This window comes from Artibeus jamaicensis, unplaced genomic scaffold (assembly GCF_021234435.1).
Source record: "Artibeus jamaicensis isolate MK-2021 breed Jamaican fruit bat unplaced genomic scaffold, CSHL_Jam_final contig_387, whole genome shotgun sequence".
Lineage (NCBI taxonomy): Eukaryota > Metazoa > Chordata > Mammalia > Chiroptera > Phyllostomidae > Artibeus > Artibeus jamaicensis.
The window spans coordinates 3792523-3806720 of NW_026521812.1; the positions used below are offsets into that span (position 1 = coordinate 3792523).

Genomic DNA, 14198 nt, shown 5'->3' on the forward strand with positions numbered 1-14198 from the left:
GTTAATAATTGTTGACTATGGATGAGATAACTACCTGGAAAAAATGCATACCACTCTTTCCGGCACTGTGGTAATTTAATGACTAGAACAAGTGGAGAACAGGGAAAGAATCCAAAATACACTAATGCCCATCATGTACCAGGCATTGCCCGAGTACGTTATTTGACTGAAGTAGCCAGGATACCCATTTTATAGATGGGAGAACCAAGGTCCTGAAAGGTCAAGATACTTGACCTTTCAAAGAACTCAGGCAAAAGATCTCTCCACCTTACCATTCACTAGATGTAGGTATAAACTACTTCCTTATCACCAACTAGATTAATTTTTAAATAAATACCTGTGAACATTTTATGCTTGTAGAGTTTGAAATTATTTTCTCTCTTCAAAGCACCTTTTTAAGTGAATGATTCCGATCTGAGGGCCCAATTCAAAACTAACAGCGCCACCCTCAGCGGAAAAGGGGAGGAGCAGCGTTTAGTTGAGTATCAGGGAGGGCGAGGCAACCATCCCGCTTCCAGTCCACGCCATCTAGTCCCATCCTGTCTGCTTGCTTTACCGTTTATTTTAATCTTATTTTTATTGCATACTTGCTTTATTCTTTTTTTCCAGAAAGACTAAAATGTGCACCTGAGCTTCAACACGAGAGGTTCGGTGTCAGTTCCAGAACAGCAACAGCCCCGCTGCGGGTTCTCGGCTCCACCGGCCTTTTATCTTATCTCCTTTCTTCACCCAAGTCTGAGCTAATGACTCGACGTGGCCCGAGGTGTCCGGTGCTGCGACCGGTGATGCGCACAGACAGGACGTGATGCCGCTCTCCAGGAGTCTGCTCGCACAGCTCTTCAGCCTTCTGCACGGCTCTTCTCTCTGCCTTCTCCACGCCTGCCTCCTCCCTCTGCCCTGGGAGGGCATCTCAAGCCCAGTCCGCCGTGCGGTTTTGCTTCCGTGAACCGGCTGGCGGGTGCCGCAGCCGCACAAGCGCTCGAGGAGGGACAGCGACCCTGAAGGCTGTGCGTGCAGAGGCTCGGAACTCCAGCCCTCCTCCTGTCCCTTCCGCCTACCTCCCTAAACTCCCAGGGGATTAAGGACAGGGGAGGGCGGGATGGGGGCTGAGCAGAAAAGCCACGGAGAGGCCTCCCCTGCTCCGCCCACCCTGTCCACCCTGCGCTCATTCCACGCCAGCCCTGGCTCGCGCACCTCTGTACCCCAACCGCTGACGGATTTCCGATGAGCTGGGAGTGTAAGACCCCAAACAAAACGAAACGCCTTCTCCCCTGGAGTGAAGGGGAAATCTTTGCCGGCCCGTACCCAGAGACCCTCTGCATAGCCCAGGAATGGAGGAATCTCAAGAGACTTGAGTCCCAGGTGTCCTGATTTCTCTCTTCTGGGGATCAAAACGGAGGCAACAGCAGCCGGGCCCAAATCCACTCAAGTCTTCAGTTCATGACCTGAGGACTGAACTCTGTCTTTGACGGCCCAGGATGAGCGCGCACACGTCCGCACACCAGGGTTGCACACACCTTTTATTTTCCGAGCATGAGTGGTTTGATTTCCCGACTATCATTTACGCATTAAGAATACACTGTGTCATTGTGAAGTGAATGGAAAAGTAAATGAAACTAGAGTCCAGAACATGCAGCCTCTTAAAAAAATTCCAAATATTTTCTTTCCGTCTGCAGTAACTCCTTTAGTTTCTCTAATGAGACAAATCCCCAAACAGTGGCTCTCGAAGTGTGTGGTTCGGGGGCCAGGAGCACTGCTTGGGAACTTGCTACAAAAACAAATTCTAGGGCCCCACCCGAGGTCTCCTGAATCCGGAGTCGGGTGATGGGGCCCAAGGATTCACTGCCACCGCTGTCCAGGTGATTCCGAGAGGCATCAGAAGAGTCTGTTTGGGTAGCATCTCCCAACTGTCACTACAACCAGCCATCACTGGGCTTGGTTTACTGTATTTCTTTTCAGAAAAAAAGTCTGTGATTTGACAGTGGAAAAACCTGCTGGCCCAAGGAGTTACTTGTAAAGAGTCGTATAAGTAAGCAATTGGGGAAGGGGAGGAAGAGGAAGGGACCCCCCAGCGACAGTCCGTTTGCAGTATCTGTTCACTCCTGAGAACTCCCAGACGCACGCTCATTTGAAGCACTTCATTCTTCCAGGGCTCCACAGCCTCTTTCAGCTGTTCTCCGGGTTCCTTCTGAAAGCACCTTCTAAGATAATTTTCATAACCAAGAGGTCACAGACAGGACACTCCCCACCCATCACCCCTAACTGTATTGGCTTGGTCCGCCTTTCTGTCTCAGGCAGCCTACCCTTCTATTGAAATCAAGACACATGGAGTACCCAGACAGGTGGCAGGTAGGCTGGGCGTGGTGGAGCCCTGCTGGAACAGACCCAGGAAAACAACAGATATGGGGGAGAGGCTGTGGTGGGTGTGGGAGAACTGATCTGTTTCAAGAGAAGGGCCAGGGAAAAGATGCTTAGCTGGGTGCCTGTGTGGAGCAGTGTGGGGCGGTCGCACTTTCCTGTTCTTTGGGCTAGTGGTGGCCACAGCACAGTAATGCCCACCATGTTGCCTGCTCCTTTCAGTGGACAACTATGTAGTCTCAAGTGCACCCAGGTCCCAGAGCTGAGCCCCTGTGGGTGGGGCTTCCCAGCAGTCAGACACCCAGGTAGCCCTTCTATTGGCTGGTCTCATGTATGATCTTTGCTCTCTGATTTTTTCTGGATCAAGATTTCTAGGACACAGTCACATTTGTAAAGAGCTCTGGACAAATTCAGGGAACATTGGAGAAGGGCAAAGGGGGAACTGGCAGAGAGAGATTGTTGTGAGGTTAAACACAGCATTCGAAGGAGGTGTTTTGGTTCATGTAATAAAACTCACAACCACGATTGCCTGTACATTATAAACATACACACTTTTGAATTTCATGCCTGAGACACTTTCACGTTGTGTCTACCACTCACCACTTAATACAAGTTAACTGATATTTGAATGGATCCCTTCCTTTAGAAATCAATTGCACAAATATAATCTCTTTTGAGCCCCACTAACACTTCCTGAGGCAAAGCAGGAAATGTATCATCATCACCATCATCATTATCACCTTTATCCCCTTTTGCAGAGGTGAGAAAACTGAGCATCCAGTCTCTTTCAGGAAAAAGCTGGACACAGAACTAGGGTTTAACCCACGTGTTGTGTATTCATAACCTTATGACTTCAGGCTTAAAGCAAAGGTTTCTGGTTATAGGTAGGAAGCACCAGGACTTTTTAAAAACAATTCATTTGCAGTTTAGGGTTGTCAGAGAACGAGCATGAAGTTTTTTCTCTATGTGGCTGCCTGCCTTGAATGCTCAGAATTTTGAGCTTTGGTTTTTTTTTTTTTTTTTAAGAAAAACAAAACACGTGAGTGGGAACTCCTAAAATATGCTGAACTGAAATACAACAAAAAACTTGAATCTCGCTGGGACTCATCTCTGACTTGAACTCCCTTTGGGTGGAGGTGAGGGCAGTGTCCTCTGGTAGGAGTGACGGAAGGAGCACAGGAATTTGGGCAATAAGGAGGTTTGAAATGGGCTCTTGAAGGTCAAGTGTGGGGGTAGGGAGTGGTAGGATAGAATGAGACCCCAAGAAGTCCTCCAGGTGCCTTTGACAGGCAAGTGGATGAGGAATCACCCAGTTCCCAGCCCCTGGAGAATGAACTGCACTGCGTGAGGTGGTAACTGAGCAGTGGCAGAGAACACCCCTGGGCGCATCGCTTACCTCTTCGTGACAAGCTCCTTCTTTGAGGGCCAAGCTGAGGGCTCCACCTCTAAGCCACCTTTGGGGTTAGTAGAAGGTTACGTGGGAGAAGGGAAGCGGAGGAGCTCCTACTCCAGGTACCAAAGTGAATCGAGAAAAAGAAGAAAAAAATAGAAAAGAAAGAGCCAACGAAGCGGAAGTTTCAAGGCCCTCTGCGAGGAATAACAGTATAAATAACCGAAGACGTCTTGTAAACACTGCGGTCATAACCCCGAACATTAAACAGCCCCGGTGGCATCTGGCTCATAGGCCGCCGCGGGCTGCGCTGGGGCAGCAAGGGAACCGGGTCCCAGGCTCCTCGGCCTCGCCTCTCTGTTTATCTCAACTTAATCTTCCCCAACGAGCTGTTCCGTAGCCTGGAAGATGTTTAAATTAAAACCCAGTCCGCCGGAAGTCGTGGCCGGGAGCTGTACGCACTGGGTAACCTTAAGCGAAAGGCAGACAGGCAGGGCTGTTGTGAAAACGAATTAATTAATAAGAAATACATAATGTTTGTTGCAGCACTTTGAAAATCGGGAAACACCTCCTAAGGACTACGGAATTTTTATTTTTCGTAGTCCCATTATTTCTTTACTGTTCTGTAACTGTGGGTTGCATGCCCTCCTGCGGAAAGTTAGAAAACGCGAAGTGCACCTTCCTTCTCATGTTAGCAGTTCCGCACACTGTGGAACACACCAAAGCCAGCTTTCCCTTTTCTGGTGGGCTTACCTCTTGAACTGGGTAACTACTAATAACTTTAATCCTGATCTTTCTTTGTTTACAATTACATTATTTTTAATTGTGTTAGAGGTAACCTGGAAACCTGAGAGATCAGAAGTTTTTTTTCCCCTCATTTCAGTGAGAATTGTCGTCTGTACCTTCACAGTGCAAATCATATTTAATCCTCTTCTATCTCTAGGAGTTTGAATTGAGGTTCAAAAGAACAATTTTTATTAGCAAACTTCCCCACAGTTTTCTGCTTTTCTATTCCAAGTATTTTTTTTAAATCACACCAATGTCAGGGCTTTTAGCAATATAAAGAAAGATTTATTTTTGAAAGTAGCAAAACTTGTTTGAAAAAATATATATCTTTAAGTGAATTACTTTATAAACGTGACTATTAAAGTCAGCTATTCTATGATCTACACTTTACAACATACTGTACAACAGATACAGATTGATACGTTCTTATTATCTAGTCATATATTCATAATTACATATTGCACTTGGACCAGCAAGGCTCGCAGAGTCATTCACGAACAAATTATTAAAGTTAAATAGACGGGAATCTTTGTAAGTACGACTGATCTCCTCTGGCTTGGAAACGAATCTCCTCGTCGCTGTAAAGTGTTCTCGCAGGGTGGGGCAGAGAGGGGGGCTTTGCAGGGGGCGCAGAGGCAGAGAGCAGCGAGGGCGGGGGTCGCCTTCCCGGGGCCATTTTCCCGGGGAGCACGCCTTTCCCAGACTCGCACCTCCAAGGTCAGGACGCTGTGGTTCCACATAAGCGGCTCGCGGTCACCACCTCTTTCAGGTCATTCTCTGGTTTCCCGGCCACCATAAAGGGCCACGTCTGCAGGAGAGAAAAGGGTGGAAGGAGGTAAGTGGCCACGGGGGAGGGGTGGGGTGGGTTTGCAGACTGACGGAAGGAGAGGGCGCCGTGGGGGCAGGCAGGGAATCCGACCGACCGGTTATCTCTGCAATTGACGCGGAGTCCCAGTGCGCCTCGTGGCTGGATAAAGCGAAAAGCAGCCTTGGCGCCAAGGCACAGCTCCGGGGGCAGAGCAAAGGGGAGACCACTCCTAGGGTTCGCAGCGAAGCCCGAGGGAGGAGGCCCTTCGGAAAGCCCGAAGCCGCTTGTGCCCTGGCACAACCAACGTGAGAGGGAGCGGGGAAACTCAGAAGGAGCTCGGGCAGACTGCGCTCCGGGTGTGCGCGAGGCCGCTGTCAGGTTTCCTGGACCTCCGGCTTCCGCCTCCATCTACCTCCCCCGCCGACTCCGTTCCCTCCGTCACAGATGCGGGCTGTGACGAGCCCTGTTTCTAAATTAACTGCTGTCTCTTAAGGGAAAAGAAGACTACCAATGAAAGGATATATACATGCGTATTTATTTTAAGATCGTCTTCCAGCTGGGCTGAGCAAGCGTAACCTTCCCTTCCCTTCTCCGTGATGTTGTATAATAAAGCCCACTGAAGTTTCTTGTTCAAAGAGGTAGGCAGCAAGTTGTAAACGAAGGCAGTACTTTCATTTGACTTCCAGATTTTAAACAGCGATTTACCCATCTCACGCGAAACATGAACTTTTAATTGGAGGGGAAAATATTTTTCGAGGCAAAATGTGGTTTTGCACCTCCTGGCTCCAACTCAGCGAGAAGACAATTCAAGTCTTCAAAACCTCTCTCACTCGTGTGGCCAGATAAGGTGACTTCAGAGGAGAACCTCCTATTCTTATCATGTATAAACAGAGACGCTAGTAAGTTGTTTTTCTTTAGAGCCTGTAAGTTTTAAAACTTACGAATGAAAAGAAATCAGACATATTTCTTAAACAGTAAAATGCATTTGAAAAAAAAATATTAGGCTCATTGAGCCTTAGTTTTGAAGGTACAAAATAAAATGTTCTTACATTTTGAGCGAAAGTGAGCTTTTTAATATTACTCGTTACACCAGTACTAGTGAAAATGTGCTGGTTATGTTGATCTTTGCTAGAACTTCTGGGATATAAAAATGTTAATTACACTTATGGGAGAAGCACAGCACATTTAAGTAGTTGGGGACTTACTCGACAATTATAGGAGACGTGATGTTCCCACATCTAATGGTCTTATACATGCTTCAGAAAGAAACGAGAATTGGGTGGTTTTACTTACAAGGATGAGAGGGAAAACTCGAGTTCCACTCTTTAGCTAAAAGAAGAATAAAGGGATGAATAACAAGATGCTCGGCGCGCAGCATCTTGTCCGCCTTCCCCGCCCGCAACCAGTCCCTCCGCTCCAGCCCACTCGTGGCTCGGGTACCAGGGATCTGCCAGCTCAGTACACTTGCACGCTCCTAAGTGGGCTGCCACGTCTAACAATCTCATAAATCACCCCTGCTCCGGCGGCTCGTAAGGCAGAGGCCGCGCGAGAATCTCCTGCAACGGTCCCTAGAGGCGCTGGGCTGGTGGTGGCGGAGGCGCGGAAGCCCCAGCCCGGAGCGCAGGCTCTCAGACCGCGTGGGGCGGGGGCCACCGGAGGACTTACCAGGTTGACCGGGTGGATGTAACCGTTCTCATATTTGTCGTTAGCCAGGATCTGCCTCAGGTGGGCGATGTAGCTGGACGCCAGCCGGAGCGTGTCCAGCTTGGAGAGCTTGGTGTCTGGGGGCACCCAGGGCAGGGTGGTCTTGAGCCTGGAGAAGGCCTTGCTCAGCACCCGCATGCGGGCCCGCTCGCGCGCGTTGGCTGCGTTGCGCTGGACCTGCTTCCCCTCCTGGCTGACCCCGCTCAGGGGGCTTTTCTTGGTGGGCGCCTTCCTCCTCTTGCCTAGGCCGCCGCGGCCCTTCTGGGGAGACCCAGTCTCGCAGTTGGAGCTCTCCTCGGTGCTCTCGTTGGAAGTCACAAACTCCTTGTTCGAGTCCATTTTCAGCCCGTCGCAGTCCAGCATCTCCACTTCTTGGAGGTCCTCCACGTCGCTGAGAGAGCCGGTGGACATGATTGCGGGAGAGGAGAAAAGGGACCCAGGGAAGGGAGAAAGGAGGAAAAGACCCGGAAACCAATGGGCCCCCCTAGTGTGCAGCGTGGAGCAGCCACCGCGTGTGGGGAGTTGGAGTTGGGGTTCTGGCGGGTCTCGCACCCCTTTCCCCCTCGCAGAGTCGTGAGAAGGAACCCCCACGGCTTCTTTGGGAAGGAAGCCGCCGCTCTGTTCCCCACCCCCGGAGCCCTGGCCGTAGAGGAGTGTGAGAGAGCGCTGAGGAATTTGGTGGACACTAGGAATTTATCTGGGGAGTAGAGAGGCGGATCCTTGCAACCCAGGGGAGGGGCCTGCCAAGCCCCAGCAGTGCTCTCAGACCCCTTTCACAGCCGGAGGGAAACTCTCCCTCACAGGCCCTGATTTCCAACTTGTAACCTTGTAACGTAAATCAGTTCAAAAGCAACGCTTGAATACCCTCACCTTCTTCCACTTCAGGGTGGGCCCAGGGGGAGCAGGACCCAGAGACAGACCTCTCGGTGCTCATTGCCCATCTTCCATCTCCTAAGGCCTGCTTTCCCCCTTAAGAGGTTATAGATGGTTGTATGTATTGAACTTTAGGAAAAACAGATCTTTTCTTCTTTCTGGGACTTTCACCCACAAAGCATCCCCTCTTGCCTCCTCCCCTCCAAGAAAACACCAATTAAAATCCAGGCAGAAGCTTTGGCTGGGTAGCTCAGATGGTTAGAGCATTATCCAGATACACTAGTATTGGGGTTCCATCTCCTGTCAGGGCACATAAGAGAATCAACTAATGAGTGCATAAATAAGTGAGTGGAACAAGAAATGGATGCTTTCTCTCTCTCTCTCTCTCTTTCAAACACACACACACACACACACACACACACACACACACGCAAGCAAGCAAACAAACAAAATCCAGGCAGAGATGAACTACCTTTTGCCAACACCCTATAAGACTACAACCTTACCGAGATATCTTCCAGCCTTAACTGGGGAAAATCAAGAAAACGAGTGCTTCATAGAACCTTTAGGGTGCTGTCAAACAAAGCACTAAGAAATTCACCAGCACCTGGTCACTTTGAAGACAGGAAGACACTGCCCATGTGTGCACAAACACATCCCCATTGCACATCCACACACAATCTCGTGCTTAGCCAAAGTGGTGGAGATGAGGTAGAGTAACATGAGTGGGTGGAAAGTATTTTGTAAGGCGATAATCTTTTTCTTAATGGAATGAAAACTGTTTTCTAAACTTTTCTCTACAAATGTATTTAATACCGTCTTAAGAATCTCGGTTGCTCTCAGGTATCGCCTGGCCTGGGACTTCTTGTTTTCTTCCAGTGCCACTGCCTTTTCCTGATCCTTACATCCTCTCCGCCTACCAGGGTTCCCGATGTGAAGCTGACGTTCCAGGGCACTAAACAGCATCATCTCTTTGGGAAAGGTTCTTTTCCATTTCTGACTCCGGCGTGGACCATCTTTCCTAGAGAAGACGACGATCTGGGAGTAAGTAGAAAGGCAAAGGGAACCAGAATCCAAGGGGTGGCATGGAATTGATGAGATGAAACTAGAGAGACTGAACACAGGAATCTCTTACTAGTTTTTTTGGGGGGGCCTGGTTTTCTGTCCTTGCAATTAGGCGCTGAAGAAGAGGGGCTGAAGCAAAGGGTAAGAGTGGCATCTAAGTCTTTGTCCCGGAGTCTGCACCCCTCTCTTACATTAAGATATCATATCTCTAATCCAGGGCTCAGCTGGGAATTCACTAACCTCTAACGTTTTGTTTTGTTAGCAGGGTCTTGTTTGCTTTCCCCCTATGCTGTAAACTAAACAGATTGTCAGCAAATCAGTCTTTATTAATGAATTAGTGAAACACCCCCTCGCCACCATAATATCTTTGCCCAGGATTCAAAATTTGTTAATCACCAGTATAGAGATTTATGGGCTCTCTCCTTTTCTGTTGTTTGTGCAGGTGGAGGTTTAAATGACCATATCCACCACAAAGATTTATTGCTAGAGTGATTGATGTTATAAACCAGGAAAAAGACTCTTCCCACAGCAGGGATGACAGAAATATCAAGTTGAAGTTTCCTTTGTCCTCATGCACAAATGACCCAGCACTGGAACACAGAAAGCACAATCATTTCATCTGAGATCCAAGACAGCATTAAGTGAACCCCTAGCAGGCCTGCTACACTTTCCCCTACTGAGTCCCAAACTAGTTTTCTTTGATTTTCCCTCCCTTGTCTCAGTCTTGGTAAAACATGAAAGTCAAAGTTATTTTTAGACTAAAAGAAGTATGTGAAATGGACTTAGGCCAATACTTTGTGAAAACTTTGTGTGTGTGTGTGGGGGGGGAGGTAGCCACTGAGATATATGCAAAATAACCATAGATAATTTATTTATTTGGATTCCGGAATGGGATAATGGTTAAGAATCAGAATGATGGCCTTACCACACACCAGGGCATTAAGCTGTAGAGATTTTGCCTCTTGAGCCGCTCTTCTCTGGGGAAAGGAAGAGGGTGAGGTTTTATGCTACCCCTTAGTTGGTAGGCTTGTCAGGCTATTTGGGGGAAGTAGCAAACGAAACAACACCTACCACTGAATAGATTTCTGATGTTTCTTTTTTCCCAAGGCATGCAACTTAAAAAATAACAATTTCTGGAGGTAGGCAAAAGTAGCTTCATGCCACACACTGATTTTTGTGCCTAGCAATTATTATTATTATTTTAGATAGGCAAGAACTAAATATACTCACCCAATGCAGTGATACATTTGGGATGGGAAGGGTAAATGAGTTGGTAATGAACTTTTGGATGTTTTTGAAAACACTCTAGGGGATAGTTGCCAGTTTGGGAGCATGGTGTGAAGAAGGCTATTATTTAGGTATCTTGAGAAGTCTTGAAGAAAGTAGATTAATATGAATAATACTTTTTTTCCTCCTGACATTTTGTGCCTATTCCGGCTAATAAACACTAAGGGACAAATGGGAGAGGGAAATGACTTATTGTTGGATTCTACTAAAAAATCAGGGAAGCTGTAACTAAAGCTGTGCCAAATTCTCCCAAAATATAAACTATACTCTGTGAGAATAGAAGCACTTTGGAGAAACTGTATTAACTCTTTCAACAACAAGAAAACTACTTTGAACATTACTGTTTCAAAGCACTGGATGGAAAACTAGTGATTTGAAAACATGCAGTAGATATTAGAAGTTCTCACTTTTCTTTGGAGAGAGTGTTTGTGCCCCAGAGACATCTGGCCACTTTGTTGCATGCTGCTGACAATTTGTTTTTCAAGACAGGCTATCTCTGCAAGATTTCAGTGCAGAGGCAAATTTATCCCCAAAAGTTATAAAATGAAGATTAAGCACGGAATGTATCCTTGAACTTAAATCCTGGTTTATCAACTGAAATATTTTCAGGAAGTTCAAATTTGATTCACTTGCCCTTTGATGGAATAATTTGCCTTATTTTTTATGAGAAGGAAAACATCACAGGCTTCTTTTGAACTGACTTGGTGGACTGTCACATTCTCTTTCCTAGAGCAGAAAAATGCACTTTGAATTCAAATTTTAATCTTTTGCTCATGCTTCCTGTTATTTGCCCAGGGGGTGCACAGGCTTGCAAACTGGCAAAATTGCTGATTCTCTCTTTTTTTTCCACTTCCAAAGAACACTTCCTGGTATGTGCCATGCTTTCTATTTGGTGCTAACCACCACCACTGCCAAAGTGTGCTGACCTCCGTCAGTGGTGCCTCTTTCTCTATTCATCTAACTTATCACTGCATCTTTGGCTTGCTGCTGACTGGTTTACATCTTCTGCTCATAAGCCCACTGAAATCTGACTCTATTTTATTAAACTTTAAATTGATTGTAAAGTGAGCACTATAGCCCATTACTTGTGCCAAATTATGGCGGTTCTAGCCTGTTGTATTGGCTGCCAAAGTGAATAGAGCACTAATGGGTACTTAGGGGGTCATAATGTTGATGTGAGGTGCTGCTGTAATCTTTGCCCGGTATCATTTATGACCAACAGGTCACACATGTGTTCAGTTCCCAGCAGTCCTCTTGGTGTCCACTGTACTCTAACCCCTTCTTTGCACATGTAATTCAATGAACTGGAGGTCAGGTGACACAAGACTAAGATTTGAAGTTGTCAAACAACAACAAAGTCTAGAGAAAGACTCACCGTGGTTCTTTAGATGCAAGAGGAAATCTTGACTCCCACATGCTCCAAAATAAGACTTTGAAAGCAGGCAATTCTGCACACAAGGGACGATGTTTACGTTAAGGAGCAGGTGGGCTGAAGGAAACTCAAGCAGACAGTGACAGGTAAAAGCTTCACAGATCCTCTTTAGTGTTCTCCTAATTCTTCTAATACTAGGATATTTTTATTAGACACACTTAATATTAGGAAAGAAGGCAGAACAGACTGAACAACTCTTCATTCTCCTACTTAGTGTAGAATCTGTCCTTTCTGTTGTCACGACTATAGAAAGAGCTGCTATATGAAGATCCCAACAGATTATGTGTGCCTGAGACTTCCACTCTAACAAGGAGGTTTTAGAAAAACTTCCTCGAGAGATGACTTTTCTGTTTTTTAATGTAAAGCCCGAGAATAGAGCCTCCTGAATAAAGCTTGTGGACTACACAAAAGATACCTGTGAAACACTGTTATATGAGAGCATGTTAAATATGGTTAATTGATGGCTAGAAAACGTGAAGGCCAACTTGCCGTCAGTGTCCTGCCTATCGGGTTAGGTGAAGACCGGCACTAGAATAAGAGACTCGTTGGTGATTATCTCTTTGGGATCGTCCTTGTGGCAGGTGCTCTGAGCCTGGAGGAGTGAAGGGTCATGGAGTTTAGCGCCTGAGATCAGCAGCAAAGTACTGAGAGTGTGAATTCTAATTTGAGGAACATAGAATCCCAAAGTCATTGACTGTCAGAAATGGGAGGGCCTGAGAGCCAAGGAGGACCCAAATGGTCAAGAATTCTGTGCGAGTTCATGCAAGTCATCGGAAATAGTGTTGCCACTTGAACCTGATTTGCCTTGTAATACTCCTTCCACTAAGCCAATTATTGCTATTTGAATAATAAGAAGAAATGTATAAGATAATTTATAATCTTTCATCTCCTAATTAGTCACAACTCTAACAATTGAACCCTGGATTATATAAAATGAGATAGAGTTGAACTGTCCTGGGGTATAATGATTGGAAAGTTGCCTGTGGTATAGGTAATGCAGTTCAGAATGACCTTGTTAAAATAAAATCTCATCTCTACCACAGGGGGATGGGCAGCCCAAGGGCCACTCATTCAATGAGCACATCCTCAGATCTGTCCTCTTATCCCTGTGTCCTCTGTTAAATTCTGGTTCAAGTCACCAAAATCTGTTACGCAGATGACTACAAAAGCCTCCGTAAAGATATTTTTGTTTTCAGTCTTGCTCTCCTAAAATCAATTTCCAGCAGAGTTGTCCAGATCATTCCCCCGCTTAAAATTCCTCAATGCTTCCCATTGTAACAGAAAAATCCAAATTCTTTATCATGGCTTGAACAATTCTTTACTTTGCTTAGTGGCCTGCCCTGTCCCCCTCCCCTCAACCACACTGGCAGTGTCTGATTCCCTCAAACCAGTGCCATTGTGGAGCCTTGGGTCCTTGTTCTCCTCCCTGTCTGAATACTCCACTCTGGCTTTTTTGGGTCTAAGTTCAAGTGTCACCTTCCATATAAGAACTTTCCTGAGCATCCACTTAAGAATATTTCTGTCTCACCCTGACTGGTACGGTTCAGTGGATTGAGCATGGGCCTGAGAACCAAAGGGTAGCTGGTTCAATTTCCAGTCAGGGCCGCATCCCTGGGTTGCTGGCTGGGTGCCCAGTGGGGCCATGTGGGAGTCAACCTCACATTGATGTTTCTTTCCCTCTCTTTCTCTCTCCCTTCCCCTCTCTCTAAAAATAAATAAATAAAATTAAAAATACTATAAACAATATCTGTCTCATCATCATCTTATTTATTAGTAATACATGGTAACCAACATTTTCTACGTGTTTACCAAAAATCAAGCACTGTTGTAAGCACTTTCCAGATTCACTCACTTAGTTCTAATAACAACCTTAGGGGATAGGAGCCTTACAGATGAGAAAACGAAGACACAGAGAAATTAAGAAATGTGTTAAATTCACAAAGTTGGCATTCCAGTTGTCTACTGCTGTGTAATAGTCCAAATGAGTGACTCAAGTTATTATTATTTCTCTTGGTCCTGTGGGTTGACCGGCCTCAGCTGGGTGTCTCCCACGTTCTCTCATGTTGCAGTCAGAAGGCACACGGAGCTGGAGTCCTCTGAAGGCTCCGTTATTAGGCTGAACGTCAAAGGGACTTCTTTATGCACACACCCACGGTCTCATCTGGGATGGCTAGAACAGCTAGGATCTGGCTGGGCATCTCTCTCCACGCAGCCCCTCCGCATGCCTTCCTCAGCCGGACAGCCTCAGGCCGTTGAACTTCTTACACAGTTGCTGGCTGTCTTTTGAGTGAACATCTTACGAGGCCCAGGTGGAAGTGGAAAGCCTGGAAGCTGAAAGTCCACTTATGACCCAACCTTAAAAGTCACATGATATCACTTCAATCTTATCCTATTGGTCAAAAGTGATTCAGGGGCCCACCCAGATTTAAGGGGAAGGGTCTACACGAGAGCATGAATGTACTAGGAGGGAGGGATGGTTCCTTGTGTGTGTATGT

At 46.6% G+C, this 14198-nt stretch overlaps 1 protein-coding gene across 1 annotated transcript; it reads right to left on the reverse strand.

The window, feature by feature from the left end:
* Positions 1-4576: 4576 nt before the first annotated feature.
* Positions 4577-7700, reverse strand: TCF21 (transcription factor 21). Its single transcript, XM_037132779.2, has 2 exons — positions 7008-7700; positions 4577-5342 (listed from the first exon to the last, which is right to left on the reverse strand). The coding sequence occupies exons 1-2, from the start codon at positions 7455-7457 to the stop codon at positions 5253-5255; spliced, it is 540 nt and encodes a 179-aa protein (XP_036988674.1). The 5' UTR covers positions 7458-7700; the 3' UTR covers positions 4577-5252.
* Positions 7701-14198: the final 6498 nt, after the last annotated feature.